The 17,773-nt window shown below is 46.4% G+C and overlaps 6 protein-coding genes across 6 annotated transcripts; 2 read left to right on the top strand and 4 right to left on the bottom strand.

The window, feature by feature from the left end:
* Positions 1 to 1,364: 1,364 nt before the first annotated feature.
* Positions 1,365 to 2,332, top strand: BP5553_06372 (Uncharacterized protein; the record flags this gene model as incomplete). The annotated part of the gene is made up of 3 exons (XM_032014995.1): positions 1,365 to 1,535; positions 1,593 to 1,621; positions 1,696 to 2,332. 3 exons carry the CDS (start codon positions 1,365 to 1,367, stop codon positions 2,330 to 2,332), a joined length of 837 nt encoding a protein of 278 aa, XP_031868416.1.
* A 1,464-nt stretch (positions 2,333 to 3,796) lies between these two features.
* Positions 3,797 to 5,721, top strand: BP5553_06371 (uncharacterized protein; the record flags this gene model as incomplete). The annotated part of the gene is made up of 2 exons (XM_032014994.1): positions 3,797 to 4,042; positions 4,117 to 5,721. The coding sequence occupies 2 exons, from the start codon at positions 3,797 to 3,799 to the stop codon at positions 5,719 to 5,721; spliced, it is 1,851 nt and encodes a 616-aa protein (XP_031868415.1).
* An 830-nt stretch (positions 5,722 to 6,551) lies between these two features.
* On the bottom strand, positions 6,552 to 7,205 carry BP5553_06370 (uncharacterized protein; the record flags this gene model as incomplete). Its single annotated transcript, XM_032014993.1, has 1 exon — positions 6,552 to 7,205. One exon carries the CDS (start codon positions 7,203 to 7,205, stop codon positions 6,552 to 6,554), a length of 654 nt encoding a protein of 217 aa, XP_031868414.1.
* Positions 7,206 to 9,865: 2,660 nt separating this feature from the next.
* Positions 9,866 to 10,138, bottom strand: BP5553_06369 (uncharacterized protein; the record flags this gene model as incomplete). Its single annotated transcript, XM_032014992.1, has 1 exon — positions 9,866 to 10,138. One exon carries the CDS (start codon positions 10,136 to 10,138, stop codon positions 9,866 to 9,868), a length of 273 nt encoding a protein of 90 aa, XP_031868413.1.
* A 2,235-nt stretch (positions 10,139 to 12,373) lies between these two features.
* On the bottom strand, positions 12,374 to 14,099 carry BP5553_06368 (Peptide hydrolase; the record flags this gene model as incomplete). The annotated part of the gene is made up of 5 exons (XM_032014991.1): positions 12,374 to 12,541; positions 12,602 to 13,080; positions 13,136 to 13,187; positions 13,245 to 13,911; positions 13,960 to 14,099. 5 exons carry the CDS (start codon positions 14,097 to 14,099, stop codon positions 12,374 to 12,376), a joined length of 1,506 nt encoding a protein of 501 aa, XP_031868412.1.
* A 645-nt stretch (positions 14,100 to 14,744) lies between these two features.
* On the bottom strand, positions 14,745 to 17,526 carry BP5553_06367 (uncharacterized protein; the record flags this gene model as incomplete). The annotated part of the gene is made up of 3 exons (XM_032014990.1): positions 14,745 to 15,616; positions 15,682 to 16,639; positions 16,693 to 17,526. 3 exons carry the CDS (start codon positions 17,524 to 17,526, stop codon positions 14,745 to 14,747), a joined length of 2,664 nt encoding a protein of 887 aa, XP_031868411.1.
* Between the last annotated feature and the right edge of the window lie 247 nt (positions 17,527 to 17,773).

The raw sequence follows: 17,773 nt of genomic DNA, 5'->3' as shown, positions 1-17,773 counted from the left end.
TACTTCCAGGTTAGCTACACCCTAGAGCCGTGCAGGGAATTAGTGTGCGATTTGACAAGAAATAATGGCTCCTTGCTCAGTTTTCGGAAGAAAAGCTACGAAATTACTTCTCCAACTTTTGTCGATACATGCGGTTCGTTCAATGGCCGGTCTCAGTAGGACATAATAAGACGAAGTCGTGACTAAAAACTTAGATGGTTAGAATAATTAAAGATAGTAACTAATAATTTTTAAGAAAGACTTTATATAAACCGAAATATATATATCATAATGTCGAGGTGCAGAGAGGACCCTTAGGATTGTCAGGAGGGACCGTGGATAAAACAACCAAAAGACTGCAGTCAAGGTAATAGGCGTCAATTGAGCGGTAGGCTCGGTGTCAGATTATCGTCGTATAGTCATCTGGCTAAAGAAGACTAATCCATGGATTAATGTTCTTTAGAGGGAGTGAATATTCGGGGGCGCACCCAGGTGGTGGCATTTCAGGACGACTAATAGTCACAAGATCCGGTCATTAATATAAGTATAGCAAATTGAGTTTGTATTCGTAATTATTCTAACTGGCCAGCTTCTCCCTGGTCCAGCTGTATTCTGGTGAATCGTGTGTATTGTCCTGCGTACATGTGTGGTCGCTGATGATGATGTAAAAGAGAAAATGAGTGCCAGGAGCTTATATGCCCAGGTGGCTCCACTTATCAACGTGCTAATTCTAATACAGGTAAAGGTGCAAAAACAAAGTAAGTAATTGGTGGTCCCTTGGATCCCCACCACAATAAGTAGAGTTTAATAAATAGTTGAAGGTATATAATATAATAACTAAATTTACCAACTATAATAAATTTATATAAATCCTATTAAACTTTATAATAAATCTTAGGAATTTTATTATATACGCTAATCTCTAGCTTCTTAATCTAAGAGGAGGGGCCTTCTACGGAGTATTTGAGGAGTCAGAGGGCCCCGGTCCCTAACCGATTCCGTCAGCTAACCTCGGTTATAATATATTTTTAGTAATACAGCTTTAGATCCCGTGATTCTTCTTGAACTTCCCCCTGACAGGGGTGTACGCTCCTGGCATTTTACTGGTATTCGTACGGGGTATGTTGCCTGAACTTCTCGTCCCTAAATGGTCATCTTTTCGTCTTCTTCTCCAGTTTTTGACAGCCATCATTGGATCGCGGTATCCTGCCTAGAGCTTCAGCCTGATCTTGTCAATTTTTATGCTTTTGGGGATCGTGAGCGCTATCAGCATCAGGAGTTGCCTACGCGAACCCTGTGCGTTGCCGCAGTACAAGTATCAGACCTCGCCGCAGACGTCCTTCGGTATTCCTTCATCCAAACCTTTCTCAATTTCTATTCTCACAATGAGCGAGCAGGACGCGCCGAAGTATGTCATTGATCGCCTCTTTTGCGGCACCGCCTCGTATGATGCTGTTGTTGGCCCTGGAGCTCCGGAGAGCAGCACTCCACGCGAGCGCGTCTGGCCCGCGATCCCTCTGGAATATCGCCCGCCTTCTCCTGAAATCGAAAATGCCGTGAAAGAAGGCATGGATATCACTTGATTATGAGCTTCTAGTGCTGATAATTGACAGTTGAATGCATCCTTGGTTATCTTCAACGCGTTTTAACTCCAACGCCATTGCCCGATGATGATCTGCAACTCATGTCTGACTACCTTTTGTCCCTGGAAACCAGGGATGACTTGACAGCACACGTACTTCAACAAACTACCGCGAGATCGAAAATCGGTGTCGTATCAAGAATCTTATTGAAAGACGACACCAGATACGACTTCAAGTCACGCGCAACAGCTCTAGAGAAGCACTGGAGCAACATCGAGCTATTGATTTCGAAAAGTACCCCAGAGGAGATATTAACCGATCGCCTTGTTGCACCAGTCAAGACGGAACTCCCTGACGACAAACCAGCGGGATGGAAGCTAGACTTGGGCGAAACCCGAGCAGCTGAAGCACAACGACAGCTCGAATTGCTTAACCTGCAGAAGAATCGATGCATCAAGTACTGGACGACCGTCAAGCCACCAAAGCCAATGGGGTGGGTTCCGGCTGACGGAATGGCATGGAAGAAGGTACCTCGAGCCGATCTGGAGAAGGGAGACCTGTTCTTCACTCCGTATTTCAAGCCTATCTGGGAAAGCTATAGCTTAGCAACTATGGATGCTTTGTTTTGGATTGATCCCGATAATACGCCTGAAGAGGAGGCCGAATATCAGAAGCACAAGTCAGAGGAACATGAGTTGACGGTGCTTTCTCTAGAGATGAGGAAACCGAGGAAAGACCATGCCGAATCCCTGGGATTTAAGGGAGTTTAGCCTTGGTAATGAGAAAGACTGATCTTTCATTCGATATGGTTATACGGCTGGTAATATAGCAACGTAGCGCAAAGCTAAAACCCCCGCCTTCTTAACGGTTTCTCGTGGTGATATAAAATCCCTTTTTTGTGACAATAGAAATGCTCAGACGTTCCAACGTGTTCCCTTATGTACTAGACTAGTTTAATAGCACTTCCGCACGCTCTACGAACTCTGTATCTTACATATATTCATTTATTTCTCAGCATGCTTATTACACGTCGAGGATTTCTCGTCGGCACATAGCCAATTGGAATATCCTAATGTGTACATTTTACCTTGCGCTGTCTCATGAGCCTCAACAATTTTTACTCCCATAGTGTCCTTTCCATATGGCCATGGCCGCCGCAACTGTGTCGTCAGTTTGATTCTTGACCGGGTTTGTTGTCCTGTTCCACGCTCCTCCAAGCTCATTCTGAATTGACGACTGATTGTTTATTCGAGGGGATTACTCGAAACTTTCTGAGAGGGAGTTGCCTAAGCCTTTCGTTCTCTCTGAACTGAAAATAGTGGAAGTTATTTAATGGGAAATTGAACACACGCTTCTTCGCTAAATTGTTCGACATGATCGAAAGCAAAATTTCGAGAGCAGCCCTAATCTACCGGCCTCATTAATCGCGAATAAGGAACCCAACTAGACCCTCATGCTTATGGTGGCCGTGTGAAGAGGACAGGGTGTCTATAATAGTTCCCCTAGTTTGGCTGCTGTTACGGAGTCTCTCAGTGGTCATAACTACTTGGCCATATACACACTCGTTTAGAATCTGTATTGAATTTGCACATCCACACTCATTTAAAAGCCCATATTTTCTCAAACCTGGTAAGAAAGGTAAGTCCGAGTCACGATTGATAATGTTAATTAGGCTAATACACAGGTACTTTCTATTGGTTTTATAATGGTCCCTCTTAATACAACCTACCCATATTATACTAAATAACCTCTTATATATAGATTATAACTATAGGCGTAGTATTCGTCCTCCTAGGTTTAGTTCCCTCTATAGATCTTAGTGAACATGGCGAGAGAGGTAGATAAGGTGTGTGACTAGAATATCAGTTGGCGACGAAAAGGAATTATTACGGACACGAGGTGCAGCTGCTAGTGCGGGGTAATTATTGGAACGAGGCTTACAAGAACTTGACCCTTCTGTCGCTCGCTCTGTCTTTTCTTCCCTTCCTTTAGTGTTTCTCTTGGCTGCTCAGTTCGCCCATTTTCAAGGCATTTGCGTTATACATTGTTACTCAGCAAATATGCAATTCTCCATGCGAACTAGTCGTTCTAGAGCGAGCGAATATATCCAGAGTATATGAGACACTGACAACAACTTTCCTTAGTTGAAATTGTCGGCCACCCTCAGACTATAGATACTTCCTAGCGTACATGACAGGTCTATGATCTCGTTAGTTAAAAACTGAAGATAAATTATGGATCAAGAGCCACTCGAATGTCGCGTTTGCCAGCGCCTTCAGCTGGACTCGAAGCCCCCGGCAATCGATCTCCCGAGACTGGAACACCATTTCGGCCAATATGAACCCGAGTTTGAATTGGATAGCGCACCGAAAAAGTGCTGTCTCTGGCGATTAATTAGAGACCTATACCTTTCGTGGTCAGGCAAAAATACACCCAAGGAGTCGGAGTATATTTTCACATGTGCACCACAGTCTCTCCGGGTAAGTACCTAATCCCGGTATCACACGCTACCGTATGCTCGTTATATCGAGATCCCACTTCTAATAAGTTCTAGATATTTGGGATTGAAGGCAGCTCCGGGGAAGTTGTGGATCCTGATCCTCTTAGTCCCGCGACTCTGGCCCGCATAAGGAGATGGATTGACATATGTGATAGCAGCCATGAACGATGTCAGAGAGACAGAAATCCGCTCCTGCCGACCCGAATCCTAGATGTCGGCATTGGCACATCAGCATCTCAAGTCGCCAAACTGATTGTGACAGATGGCCAGCGGGGTCAATATATTGCTCTCAGTCACTGCTGGGGAACGGCAAACCAGTTCATGACAACTCAGGCTACCCTGCCTGATATGAAAGCAGGCTTCCTGCCAGAGCTTGCAACTGCCACTTTTCGTGATGCAATTATCATTGCCCGGCATCTCGGGATCCGATATTTGTGGATTGACTCACTGTGTATTATCCAAGGGGACACGAGCGACTGGCAGATTCAATCTTCACAGATGGGACAAGTTTACCGCAACGCATACTTGACAATATCTGCGTCAAGCGCGTCAGATGATGTAGAAGGGTTTCTGACGCCACGGTCCCCCGTGTATTCTACCTTGGAAGTTGTTTCTCCATCAGGGAACCGAACACAAATTCACCTCCGGCCCCCAGGACTTACAGCTACCCCTATCACCGTTCCCCTGGATTCTCGCGGCTGGACTCTGCAGGAGGCTTATCTATCCTGCAGGCAGCTGAAATTCCATAAAAATAAAATTCTCTGGGACTGTCAAACCTGCTGCTATGACGAGGCGTACACCGATCAATACAACTTGAAGTATCAGGTTATCGTCAACCAGTCTATTGATCTCCTTTTCCCAGATCGTATCGGCAGGACATATTCTTACCACAAGTGGTACGATATGATTGAGGATTACAGCCGTCGCCAATTACGCTTTGATTCAGATAAATTACCTGGGGTGTCTGGCCTCGCAAGCATACTGGCAAATGAAGATGGCGCGAGGTACTGTGCCGGAATTTGGTGGGAAGATATATGGTACGGCATATCCTGGGAAGTAGATAAAGCAGCCTCCAGAAAGCCAGACTGTTTTATTGCCCCGTCATGGTCCTGGGCATCAGTCGTCGGCCCAGTAACATTTTCCGATAGGCGATGGAATATATCCTACGTCCCACCTCAACCGTTAGATTTAGTCACTTTTCACGATTGTATTATAGAGCACCAAGGGCGTAACGAGCATGGCGAGATAAAAAACGGCTGGATAAGACTCGATGCCCCTATTATTCCTTTACAATCCACCAGTGGAACTTCGACAACATCTGGAACGTCGTTCGAGATTCCGGGGACTGAAAAGGGCGAAGATAGGCTTCGGATACGGTTCGACACCCAGGAGGAAAACAAAGACCCTTTGTGGGTTTTATTCCTCACGCATGCTCCGGGGACTTGGAAAACAAAACAATATTTCGGCAATAAGGCGGAACTCTCTGGCCTCGTAATCCGCCCTGTTTGTGATATCTCGTCTGACAGATGCAAAAAAATAATATTACAAACTGGAGACCATCAGCTCTATGAGCGAGTTGGGTTTTTCGACATGACGATAACTGAGACGGAAGGCGATTTCCTATCGGAGGGTTCCGTTGCCGAGATTGTGTTGATTTGATGGGCGTCGGGTCGAAATACGAGGAGAACGAACTGAAAGTGATGCCGCGTCCTAAAAAAAAAAGCTGCAAATTGCGGCCAAAAAGAAAAAACACTACAACAGACGTAATTAAAAGAAAATGGATTAAAATGGCAAAAGACAAAGCCCCGTCGGGCTAAGAGAAACCAGGCGAACTGATTTTAATCATTTGGAATATTCCAACTGCTGCTAGGGTTGTTACAGCATCCCTTAGATGGACTCTACCCTCTGCCCTCATTGCTAGTTTTCAAGCCAGTTTTTGTAATTTGTTACAATTTATTATGCGCTCTTTGTAGCGCGTTCGAATTGATTTTATCAATTGTAATATCCCACGGTTTTCTATTTTTGGCTGCCTCTAGATGGATCTTTACACCCCAATGCCCACATAATTCATGCCCTCTGTTTATTCAGCTGTTGACCGGTCTGTCACCCGCGTAGTTTAAGCTCATTGCGGAGCCTCCTCTTGCCTCCTGGGCCATCGGAGCTTATTTAACGGGCAAAAAAGTTATTTGGGGTTATATCCTTTGTTGTCGGTTTTTTCTGCCGCACGCGTCACCGTCACTCAGCAGGCAGAGAAACACTATACACAGCTTATGCTCATTTTGAAAACCCGAGAATTTTGAGACCGCGTATATCACAATCAATAAGCACTTTTATCACGATCACGAAAAGGGACAATTGGTCATCTTTGAAAACAGGAAAATTTCATTTATTAGCTAGCTACCCAGATCCCAAACTCCATCCTGCATGCCATTGTGTTATACAGTTATGATGTTGTTACAACAGATGATAACTGATACTCGACAGGAGATTTAATAGACATTGATCGAGACCCTCGACCTCTTAACACTCTTTGGAACCACCACATGCAAGACACCATTCTTCAAACTGGCGTCCACTTTGTCGTGTTCAAGGCGCTGAGTGAAGGAGAAGCTTCTGGCAAAAGACCCGACCTTGCGTTCCGAGACCCAGAATTTAGGCTTGGGGGTTTCGGTCTGTTTCTGTTGTGGTTGTTCGGTTGGGGTCGTGGTTTCGGTGGCGGGAGTGGTGCGAGTGATTGGTGCATCCGCCTCGTCGTAATCATCTTCCACAGTTGGGTTGTGGGACTTCACAGATGAGGCGTCAGAAGATGTCTCGGCATCCTTCATCTCGGCGTCGTTGGTCTTCTCAGTCTGGGTGGTGGAAGATGTGCGCTCAGTCTTGCCCTGGACAAGAAGCGTCTGGGCATCGGAGAATTCGATGCTGAGATCTTTTTGCTCGAGGCCTGGGACCTCGCCGTACAGCTCATAAGCTTGTTCCGTCTCGGTAACATCAAATCTTGGGATGAAGGTTGGCTGGCGTTTGGCGGGTTGTTGTTGACGAGCGACGCAGGACTTTGCTTGTTTTTCTCGAGGCTGGTCTAGCTCGGAGAGGATTTGGAGGAAGTTGGCCTCTGGGGAGAGGTAGACTTGAGGGAAGAAAGGCATTTTGATGGTGTTTTGAGGTAAAAAGCCTTGTGAGAGAAGTATCGAAGTGATGATTTGTTTGGAGATGGGAAGCTTAAGCTTTGAAGAGGATGCTGGAGCTCTGATGGTTTGATTCTGAATGATGGAGAAAACAATGACAACCGACTAAAGAGATCCTTATATACCTACATTTCGAACACAGGCAGCGATTAAGACGTAACACTTACTGCTGAGAAAGCAGTTGCTTACGGGACTACGAAAGCGTTACCAGGAGTTTCTAGACACATCGTGGGCTGGCTGGTGGCAAGTCGCAGCTTCTGGAAATGTCGTGAACCGGCTCGATGCAGCTTAGAAAGCGGAAGGCGGTCAGTGGAATGCGGCAGAATATCACCGAAGGTACGCGAAGGGTCTTGCGTTTTCGCGGCCCGCTCCGTGATAATACGTTCGCTTATCTTGGTTGCAGCTTGGCAGGTGTGGATTTATTCATTTCCTTATGTATATTTAGTAACATCCACATCTTCACATCTGAACCCACATGTTTTCACATATAAGTGGACAAAATTAACTATTTGCACTAGTATATATTTATCATAAGATAATTATATAGATCAAGATTTTAAAAGTATATTGATAGCTATCCCAGATGCCACGGTCAAGTCTTACAGCAGACTACTGCATTTCCAGCACGTGAGCCGATTTTGACATCGCACCTGTCACCATCTCCCTCTTTTCGGTATATCGCCGGGTGGCCAGGATATCTTCGCTATTATTTGAGCAAGCATATATATTTAAATAAGAAAAGCGAACATAACGACAACCTAGCTCTTTAAGACACTCCCCACAAGTGCCACGCGATCCTCATATCGAAGAGAAATATAACTAGGTCAAGCGACACAATCGAAACGGCAGAGATTAATTGGCTGTGGGCAATGAACTCTTTTGCCTATTACGACTTTATTTTATTTTTTTATTCTACCAATTTCGTTCCTTTTTTTCCGCTTCTTATTCCTTCTATTTTCATTTTCTGTCTATTCTATTTTGAGTTCTCTACTCCTTAAATTTGATTTTAAAATTTAAACCAGCTAGGTTACATGGAAGGAGAATCTATAATGAGCCGACTACATCTGAGTTTTCGGAAGGTATTATTTTGATCAAATCGCAGCACCCTATCATTTGATGTGTACGAAAACGCAGATGCAGTATCTTATCTAGGTCTCCTTGTGCTCCTAGCTCTTGGAGTCTTAATCTATTATATACTGCAATCGCAAGCGAGAAACATGTCGAAGTGGTCCCTAATCGAGTCGCGTCCCACGCGTTCGACTTCCTTGATCACTATTTTGCCAAACATATCCATGATAAGCGAAATGAAATAAATCTATTGCAAAGGCAGGAAAAAGAGGCAAAGTTTCAAGTAAAAGTATTATTATATACCCTGGAAGCAAAAGAGTTCGGTCCGGGCGATTGCCTACATCTCTTGTCGCTTTTTGTTATTTTTCGTGTTGTGTCGTTTTTGTCGCTTTTTGTCCCGATCGATCCTCTACAAAATCTTAATACTTTCTAATGTGCGGATTACGATATATCGAAAACTGTGAGTTAACCTGGTAATGGCTGATGCTGAGAAAGGGGGGAGATTCGGCTAATCCTCGGCGACCACTTGGCACTTAGCGAATCGACCCTCCCCCTTTAAACTAACACATAGGAAATGATGCAGTGTCCAAATGATTTGAAAACCTTTATTGTGGGCATTCTGATACTGGAGATATTTGGTCGCTAAGTTTGGACTTCACAAGTCACCACATGACCTACCCGTGGCGGACTGGGAAGCCTTCTGACAAAGCTCAGACGCCCATTCGATAGATTTCATACGCTGGGAATGATGCGAATTCCACCTTGCGCGCACTGTTGCTCTTGGACATGGAATGCCATCGTGGCATGAAGGGCATCTGGAGGCTGAACCACGCCCCTCGTAATACACTGATAAGTTGGAAGTGATTCAAGCTATTGGCCAATCCCCGCTGCCATGTTTACCAACGTATGATATAGCCTCCATTCAAGGTTTCAAGATTGCAAATATTCGCGGTCCCGTAGCGCGAGCGAGAGCTGAATCTGCAGTCTGCATAACTCTATTAGCGGAATATCTAAAGTCTGGGCAATGAAAATTTGAAGTCCTGGATTCATCGTAGTTGGTTAAACCGTGCTTGATGACACCGAGGTCGCAAAACCTTACCGTGAAATTCGAACGGATTTATACACTAGCTTAAGGATCCACTACATCTCTGAGTTCCGCAAGAATGCCATTTATCTTAGATTTGCTCCGGGATAATATCTCTTCTTTCTAGCGTACTTTGGAATGGCATAGTGAATCAGTCTACAATTATAGATTTCAAGTTCACAATGGAAGCTCTTGCAAAAGGCACAGCTGGATTTGGTTTATGGTTTATTTTATTGTTTTCGTGTAGTCATTTGCCTTCCTATGACCAACCGATGAAACGTGCTTCCATCACCAAACGTTATGTATCAATATCCACGAAGTCCATCGCTACCAGGCAAAACGCAAGACTATGCAATATATCAGTTCAAATATTCTTCTGCCAGCATGGTGTTACTCACAACGGCCATGTCCGCCCAGTAATTTGAATCAACTTTGATGAACTCGAAGCAGAGTGGCGAAGGACTCTTGCTTATTTGCCGCCTGGGGACCGGCCCATGTCCCCGCCGTTACCCTGCTCTGGGGGAGGCTTCTCGAGGAAGCATCCTACGCAGCCTTGGGCCTCGCGAGCCTGGACCTGGATATTGTTGTCGGCCGGGACAGTCTTGGAAGCCAAAATGTTGTCACGCTGGAGGACAGTGAAGCGAAGGGTGATAGTATTGGCGGTCTTGGGAGGGGACGCAGGAGCTGCAGCTGCCAAGGTGACAGCGAGGATAAGGGCCGCAACAAAGCTGATGGTCTTCATTGTAATGGTTTGTTGTTCGGTCAACAAGTTGGGTGCTGTATCTGTGTGGAGTTGGTGCTTTGAGGAAGTTGTGTTTAAGTTGTAAAGAATTTGAGTGTTGAAGTTGTAATGAGTTGAGTGTGAGGTTGTAATCCAGATAGAGTTTGCAACTTTCAACCCGTAGGTAGGTGAATAATATCATTGAATTAGTAAAAAAGAAAAACAAACATTTTGGTTACGCGCGTCGGTGAATGATATACTAGATATTGATCAAGAATAAAGACCCCCGTGGGGAAAAAGAAGAAAAAAAATGGGTTGTGACTGGATCACTGGTACAAGTACCTGTCTATACCGTCAATTTCGGGGTTTCCTTGAGCGGACAGCTCACGGTTTGTCCTGCATAGGACCCGACTCCAGAAGGCTATCAGGTCCTAGCCCCAAACGTTGCTTGGCACTATCCCCCAGATCCCGCTCTTCCACCGTCAATTTCGGGTTGCCTTGAGCGGACAGCGCTTATGTTTGTTCTGCTTAGGACCTGACGGCTATCAGGTCCTAGCCCCAAACATGGCGTTTATTTGGCTTCTAGGAACTGGTGGATACCGAGTTCCAGCCATAAACGTTGCGTTTGGTTTGGTTCTAGGAAGCGGTGGGTACCGAAGTTCCCAGTTCCAAACGTCACTTGGCTCTATCCCCCAGATTTCCACTCTTTCCCCGTCAATTTCGGGGTTGCCTTTGAGCCGACACCTCACGTTGGTTCTCGCTTAGGACCTGACGGCTATCAGGACCCAACCCCCCAACGTGACGTTTGGTTCTAGGAACCGGTGGGTAACCGAAGTTCCAGCCCCAAACGTTGCGTGGCTCTATCCCCCAGTTTCCCACTCGGCCATCCGGCCTGTTTTATTTAACATACTATTGCCTATTGTTTATTATATCTTAATCTCGGGTCCGGGTTGGTTGCGCGAGCGAGCCAGGTTATTATTAGCGAAAGACTCTTAAGAAACATAGCACAGTTGGCTATCTATTTTACCAGCATCTTCATTAATTTTCTATTACGCATCGTTGGCTTTTGCATAAGGGATTGCAAGTGGCCCAATTTTGGCTCATCGTTGAAGAGGTAAATCTCATGGGAGTCGGTCAGCTCTGGCAGAACTGTTATTTCTTGTCTTGGGCAGAATCTCTCCGCCTCCCACAACCTGCTGACGAAGGATGTGCCAGCCTAGATAGAACAGAACATAAGACAGCCACCGCTTCAATTCCCTTCCCTCTTAGATCCGTCATAGCCTCTCCTATCTTCCACATGAAACCAAGCTTACAAGCATCTCAGAAAATAGCCACCCTCAAACCGACTCCCAATACATTATGAACCCACCACCAGCCTCCGACACCCATAACCATACATCCAACAAACATCCCAACATTCTCAACTCTTTTTCGGACCTCGAGCTTCCTCTCCATTTGATTACTCGGCGCCAGTAAGCTCTTCTGATTATCTATCTCAGTGTCGCCCTTTCCCTGGCCGCCAGAATCTTGACAGCAGTTGTTCTTCCGGTCCTTGAGCTTCTCACAGAAGGCAATCAGGCGACCGATGCGAGGATCAGAGCTATTTGGCGGAATAATCGGCCATATGCAAACCTGTGGGATGGTATCCGTTTTTGGCCACACCCACGCTGGTTTGGTCCCCTTTCCTCTGGTATTATTCCAGGGACAGGCAATGCAATTCAAGCGTAGACTTTCAGTTGATCGCTTTGTAGATGGTTGAATGCCGTTTAGGAGAAGGTTCAGAATCATAAGTACGATTAAGCTAAACGGAGCGATTTCCCGAAAGTATGGTATTCTCACCATCTTGGCTTTTGTATGGGGGGGGTTGGTGGAACGTGGAGGCGTTGTTTGGGTTTTTCTTTTTTTTTTCTCCGTGAAATAGTATGGCGAGCGAAGCCAAGGACAGCGAATAATTCGTGTTTCGTAGTTGTTTGACTTTTGGCTCAATGTAGCTGTGTTTTAACGAATGTGCCACTGTGCTTTGAAGTGAATGTGGTTGGATACGGCCGCAGGTTGTCGCTTGGGCAACCGCCGATAGTACACGCAAAAGCCTTTATTGTAGAAGCGACTGATATGAGGGCGGGACTTGAATATTACCACGGAAGCTCTTTCAGCTGCACAGTCTCTAGATTAAAATAAACCTCGAAAGGCCTTTATTTAGACTCCCTAGCAAATATCCAACTCGTATACAAATCAACCAGATAGAGCAGCTCGCACTCAAACAAAATGTCCACAGCTATCTGAATGTTTCTCCTGCCCCTCTGCAACAGTCCACTGGATATCCCTAATCTCCATCTCCCCAATATTCCCCCGTCTCGCAACCGGAGTCTTAGGTATTAGTTTTGTACCATCAATTGCTAACGTTGCTAGGACATGCGCTGCGGTCTATCTCTTCATTAGCCTATCCCATAAATACGTACAAGGACAAAGAAATTTAAAGCATACCTTGGCATTAATGGTCAAAACGGTGGCATTCGGATTCGCATAAGTATCACAAGCCTGATGATAACATGGGTCCTGCGCCTCTCCTGTACCAGTAAATAATCCCCCGATTGGCTTCCCCAGGTCCTCCATAAAGCTCACATAGTCGCTCCCGCCACTTAGCGCGGCGGGTGTAACATTCAGCCCCTTACTAGTTAGATCGTCAACAAACAGCTTCTCGATCGTCTCCGAGCCAGGCGGAGCCACCAAGCCGTAGGTTGAGCCATCCCCGTCGAAAACACCGAAGAACCCCTTGGATACCATGTCAAAATTGAGATAGGCGAGGATTGAGCTGGCATTGCCGCTGGTGAGGGATGAGGTGTAGTATCTCGAGCCGAGGAGGCCGTTTTCTTCAGCCCCCCACCAGGCAAAGCGGACTTTGAGGTTAGTTTTGTAGGAGTTGAGGGCAGTGAAGAGTTCGAGGATTAGGCTGGTTCCAGAGCCTGATGCTGAGTTAGAATCCTCTATTTTTGATAGTATACCGTCAACCCGACGTACCATCATCATTGATTCCCGGACCTGCTTGCACGCTGTCGAGATGCGCACCAAGCTAGAATCCAGAGTCAGTATATTATATGGGATTGGGTCACAAAACTTGAACACCTACAACAAGAACATTATTGGGATCGCCCCCTTTAGTCTCCGCAATAATATTCTGCGTGATCTTCGTCTCGATAATCTGAGTCTGCTGGAACAGCGCCTCAATTTCCTCGCCTGCCGCAAGTCTATCTCTGAGTGGCAGCCCATCAACACGATCAATAAAACCACCAGGCACTAGTTTGTCAGGATCAGGTGCTGACAGCGTCCCGCCTGTAACATGAGCATTCTCATTGTTGTAAATGATAACTGCTGCGGCGCCGGCTGCAGCCGCAGGACGGATGCGCCCGGCCAGGGTGCCGCCCGTGGGACAGGTACCGCGCTCGACGAGGACGATCTTGTCCTTGACATCGAAGTTGGCGTACCCATCCACTGTACATCCTGCATCACCTGTGGGGCCCAGCACAAGTGGCAAAGTCAAGCCCTCCGCTGAGGTGGAAGGGGAGTACGTCAATCCGTAGACGTAGTAGCTTACTTCGTCGACGACGAACGAGATTGAATCTACACGATTGAATAGGGCAGGAAAGTCTTGCACGTAGAACGTGGAAGTCTTTGATTCCTTGGCAAGGCGGGCAGTGATGTACTTGACGGACTCAGCGTAGCCTGGGAAGCCGAAGGCACGGTTGCCACCATTGTTATTGGCGATTGTATCAAGATCCTTGAGGTTCTTCATCAGCCTGTGTGGTGTTAGTAGGCATTTGGGAGGAGTTGAAGCGGCGATTTACTTTTTACTTGTGATGTCATTTTGGAGCTTCTTGGAGGTCACGAACTTTGACCCGGCGTGAGCTTCATTAAGGGGAGGGGTTGCAGTTGCGTAGGCAGAGAGCAAAGATGTGCCCAATAAAAGGGATTGAAAGACCTTCATCTTGTCAGTGTTTGGATTGACAATTGCACAGCATAAAACCGCGAATCTTGAGTTAAATATGAGAGGAGAACTGAAGAGGGGAAATACCTTGGTCTGTGAGAAAGCTTATACCTGCCATGATGGTAATGGCGTGCAAAGCTCGACATTTCTTGTTACCTTCTAGAAAGGTGTTAATAATCCGGGGATCGAACGCGGATAAGAATGAGAAAGTCTTGGAGTCTTGGAGCCAAGCACGCTTGACCGCTTAATTGGTTGGCCACCTTCCCTTGTTGGACGATAATAGGATAAGACGCTGTAAAATATATAAACCAAGGATGTTATCACGACCCATTTTTGCCGGAGATTGACGGATAAATAATATTATAATTGCTACATTAAACTTAGCATCTCGTATTTGCCTACACAAATCCGAATAAATAAATCTATATTTGCGGTAAAGCGCAGCTATATAGATTGTCAGCGTGTGATCGATCAACCATATCTAAAGTTGAGCCTTATAACAAGTCTCCTAGACCTACCTTATCTATATATTGTCGATCTTCACATTCAGTAATTGGAGTAGCATAGCCTCCCCCTCCTTCCGCCCACCCCCCAAAACTCCAACCCAAACACAAACATCTAAAAGCCGCAGGAACCCGAACTCCGTTACTCAGGTACGCTGTCTTGAGCCTTGTCCATCGTTGTCATTAACCCCCCCACCTTGGTCTCCACAACTTGATAGCCCTCGGCATTCCCCAGGCCATCAGCCGCACGATCATAAGCCTCATCACTCCTATCACACAAAACATCCAAATCCTGATCGCTCAGAATCTGCTCATCACCGGAGTATTTATACACCAATCCGTCCTTCCACAATAGCTGCTTCAAGTCATTTTCACTCAAGCCTTCCTCCTCCTTCTCTAACTTTTGCCCCATATTCTTAAAATTCCCTTTTTTGATGACTGTTTTCTCTAACCTGCGCTTTGCATCTGCACTTTTGAGCAAGGATTCCTCGACGGTGCCTTTGGTGGCAAGGCGGAATACGACGACAGGGTTGGTTTGTCCGATGCGGTGCGCTCGGTCTTGCGCTTGGAGATCTTGTTGTGGGTTCCAGTCGCTGTCGAAGAGGATGACAGTGTCTGCGCTGGCAAGATTGATTCCTTGGCCACCAGCACGTGTGGAGAGAAGGAATAGTTTAAATTCGGGTTTCGTGTTGAAGTCCTTGATCTGCTGGCGACGATCATCTTGAGCTACAGAGCCATCGATACGACATACATTCCAGCTGCGCAGCTCACGGGCATAGTCCTCCAGCAGGTCAAGTTGAGTTTTAAATTGTGAGAATACGAGGACCTTATGGCCCCGGTCAAACAAAGCCTTCAAGAGTCGGTCAAGTAGAAGCATTTTCCCCGAAGACGTAACCAGAGTTTCGTCCACTGGTAATCCCGAGGACCAGGGGTTATAGAAGTTATGCGGCGAGTTGCAAGTCAGCCGAAGCTGCATGATGGGATTGCCCAGTTTCTTGACGGATATTTCTTTTTCTATGAAGTGTCAGTATAAAATCGCGGATAGGATTTCCTCTGATAGGATTTCCTCTGAAACGTACTCGCTAGCTCCAGGGTCCTGGCTCGCTCAATATCCTCCTGACTACCTTCACTATCGACGTCATGTTTCTGTTCCTTCTTGGCTATCTCCTCGGCAAGCCGCTTCTCAAATTCATCGTCACTAAGAGCATCTTCATCAGAGGGGTAGGAATTAGTGTAGGATTTCCTAGGCCGTGACCTTCTGGAGCGGACACTGGTGGCTGGGGTTGATTGTCTGCTTGACTTCGCCGATTTTACGACAGGCGTAACAAGCTGGTCGTGGGACTTGCGTTTAAGGGATGGCTTTGCAGTCTTTCCGGTCTTCGGAGGTGCCTTGCCTTTCATCATCTGTTGGAACGCGTTCTTAAGAGGGACTTTTACATCTGACAGTTCTTTTCGACGAGGTCTCAGGGCCAGAGGTTTGTCATCATCATCGCTTTGCTCTTCCTGAGTATCTTTCCGTTGGTCGATTTCGATGACTTTGGGGCTGACTTTGCGAGATACCGCTGGGCTATTGCTTGCTCCAGTTAATCGTTCCACGACTCTATCCTCAAGGAACTTCCGCGTGTCGATTGTCTTGTCCGTGATGGCATTGTATAGATCCGTTTGGTCCTTCGTCATCGGCGCATACAGGATATACTCGCGCTTTCTCGGCAGCATGTGCTCAACATCTGCCTTCACACGGCGAAGAAGCAGTGGTTGCAGGATAACGTGCATTTTCTTCACCAATTCCTGCTTCATCTTATCTTGAATAAACTCCTCTGTGCCCTCTTCGTCTTGTAAATCGGAGAAGTCAAACCAACTCTCGAATTGCTCCCAATTTGTGAAGATGTTCGGGAGGAGGAAATTTAACAGCGACCAAAGCTCTTTGAGGTTATTTTGCAACGGTGTGCCGGTAATCAAGAGCCGAGTCGCAGATGTAAACGTCTTTAAAACTTGGAACAACTTGGACTCCGAATTCTTCATTCGGTGGCCTTCATCCTGGCATAGGGGCATTAGTACAACGTGAATAGCGCGAGAAGCAAAAGGCTCACAATAATAATGAATTCCCAATTAATTTTCGTCAAATCCGCTTCATCCCTGAGCACCATCTCGGGACTGGTACAGACAACCGGGAACTTTTTAGTGACCCGCCCCTTGACAATGTGCTTCATCATATCATTCTTGAACAATTCTCTCCGATGTGGCTTAGTGCCGTGGTACAAAAGCACTGGAGCACTGGGCACCCACTTCTGAAATTCCTCGATCCAGTTAGAAAGGGTACTGAGGGGCGCAATGATCAAGTGCGGGCCGAGGTACTCTTCCTTCTCCCGCAGATGCGCAATAAGAGAGATCGTTTGGATGGTTTTTCCAAGACCCATCTCGTCTGCGAGGATACCGGACATGCCCTGGGTACAAATTTCAAGCATCCACGTCAGCCCTTCAAGCTGGTAATCGCGCATCTTCCCTCCAATCATACATTTTGGCTGCTCTGCCATTGTCAAGTCATGTTCACCAAGAGTTTGTCCATCCAGCGAACTCCCAACTCGTCCAAGAACTTGTGTTTTCCCAGTAAGTCGATTACTAAAAGCCTCACTCTTCTTCAATAGTTCCTCAAGTTGTCTGGCCTTCGTTTCTCGCTCGGCCTTCGTATCCTGCCGCTGGTTCTTCCTTCTTTGCACAGCTGCCCTTCTCTTCTGCTCAGCTTTCTCATTCTCAATATGTGCCTTCTTCTCTTCCTCGTACATCAACTTCTCCTCCTTGGTTGCAAATTCCGGATCAAAGCCATCGTCAAGGGGTTGTTCGGGGGGAGACGAGGGTGTGCTGGTGTCGAGCCTCGAGCCGGGCGACTGGGAGCCAGATTCGACATCAGAAGAGGGTAATGCCATTGCGATTATCGAATACAGAGATCGTGTTGTATGGAAGTCGCGAAGGCTCAAAGGCTAGGGCGCATAAATGCCAACTTGGAGATTGGCATGCAGGTCAAAGAACCATTGAATAACCGCTCTCCAGATAAAAGTGAAATGCGCAACAAAGGTTATAAATAAATCCACATTCCCACTTGCTCATAGAGCACGAGCGTATGACGCCTGTTCGCGAGGTAATAAATAATCTTTGTGAGGGGACGCGTAAAGT

Source organism: Venustampulla echinocandica, assembly GCF_003357145.1.
Source record: "Venustampulla echinocandica strain BP 5553 chromosome Unknown scaffold_4, whole genome shotgun sequence".
NCBI classification, from domain to species: domain Eukaryota; kingdom Fungi; phylum Ascomycota; class Leotiomycetes; order Helotiales; family Pleuroascaceae; genus Venustampulla; species Venustampulla echinocandica.
Note: the sequence above shows the minus strand (reverse complement) of the source record. Positions and strands in the feature narration are given on the sequence as shown.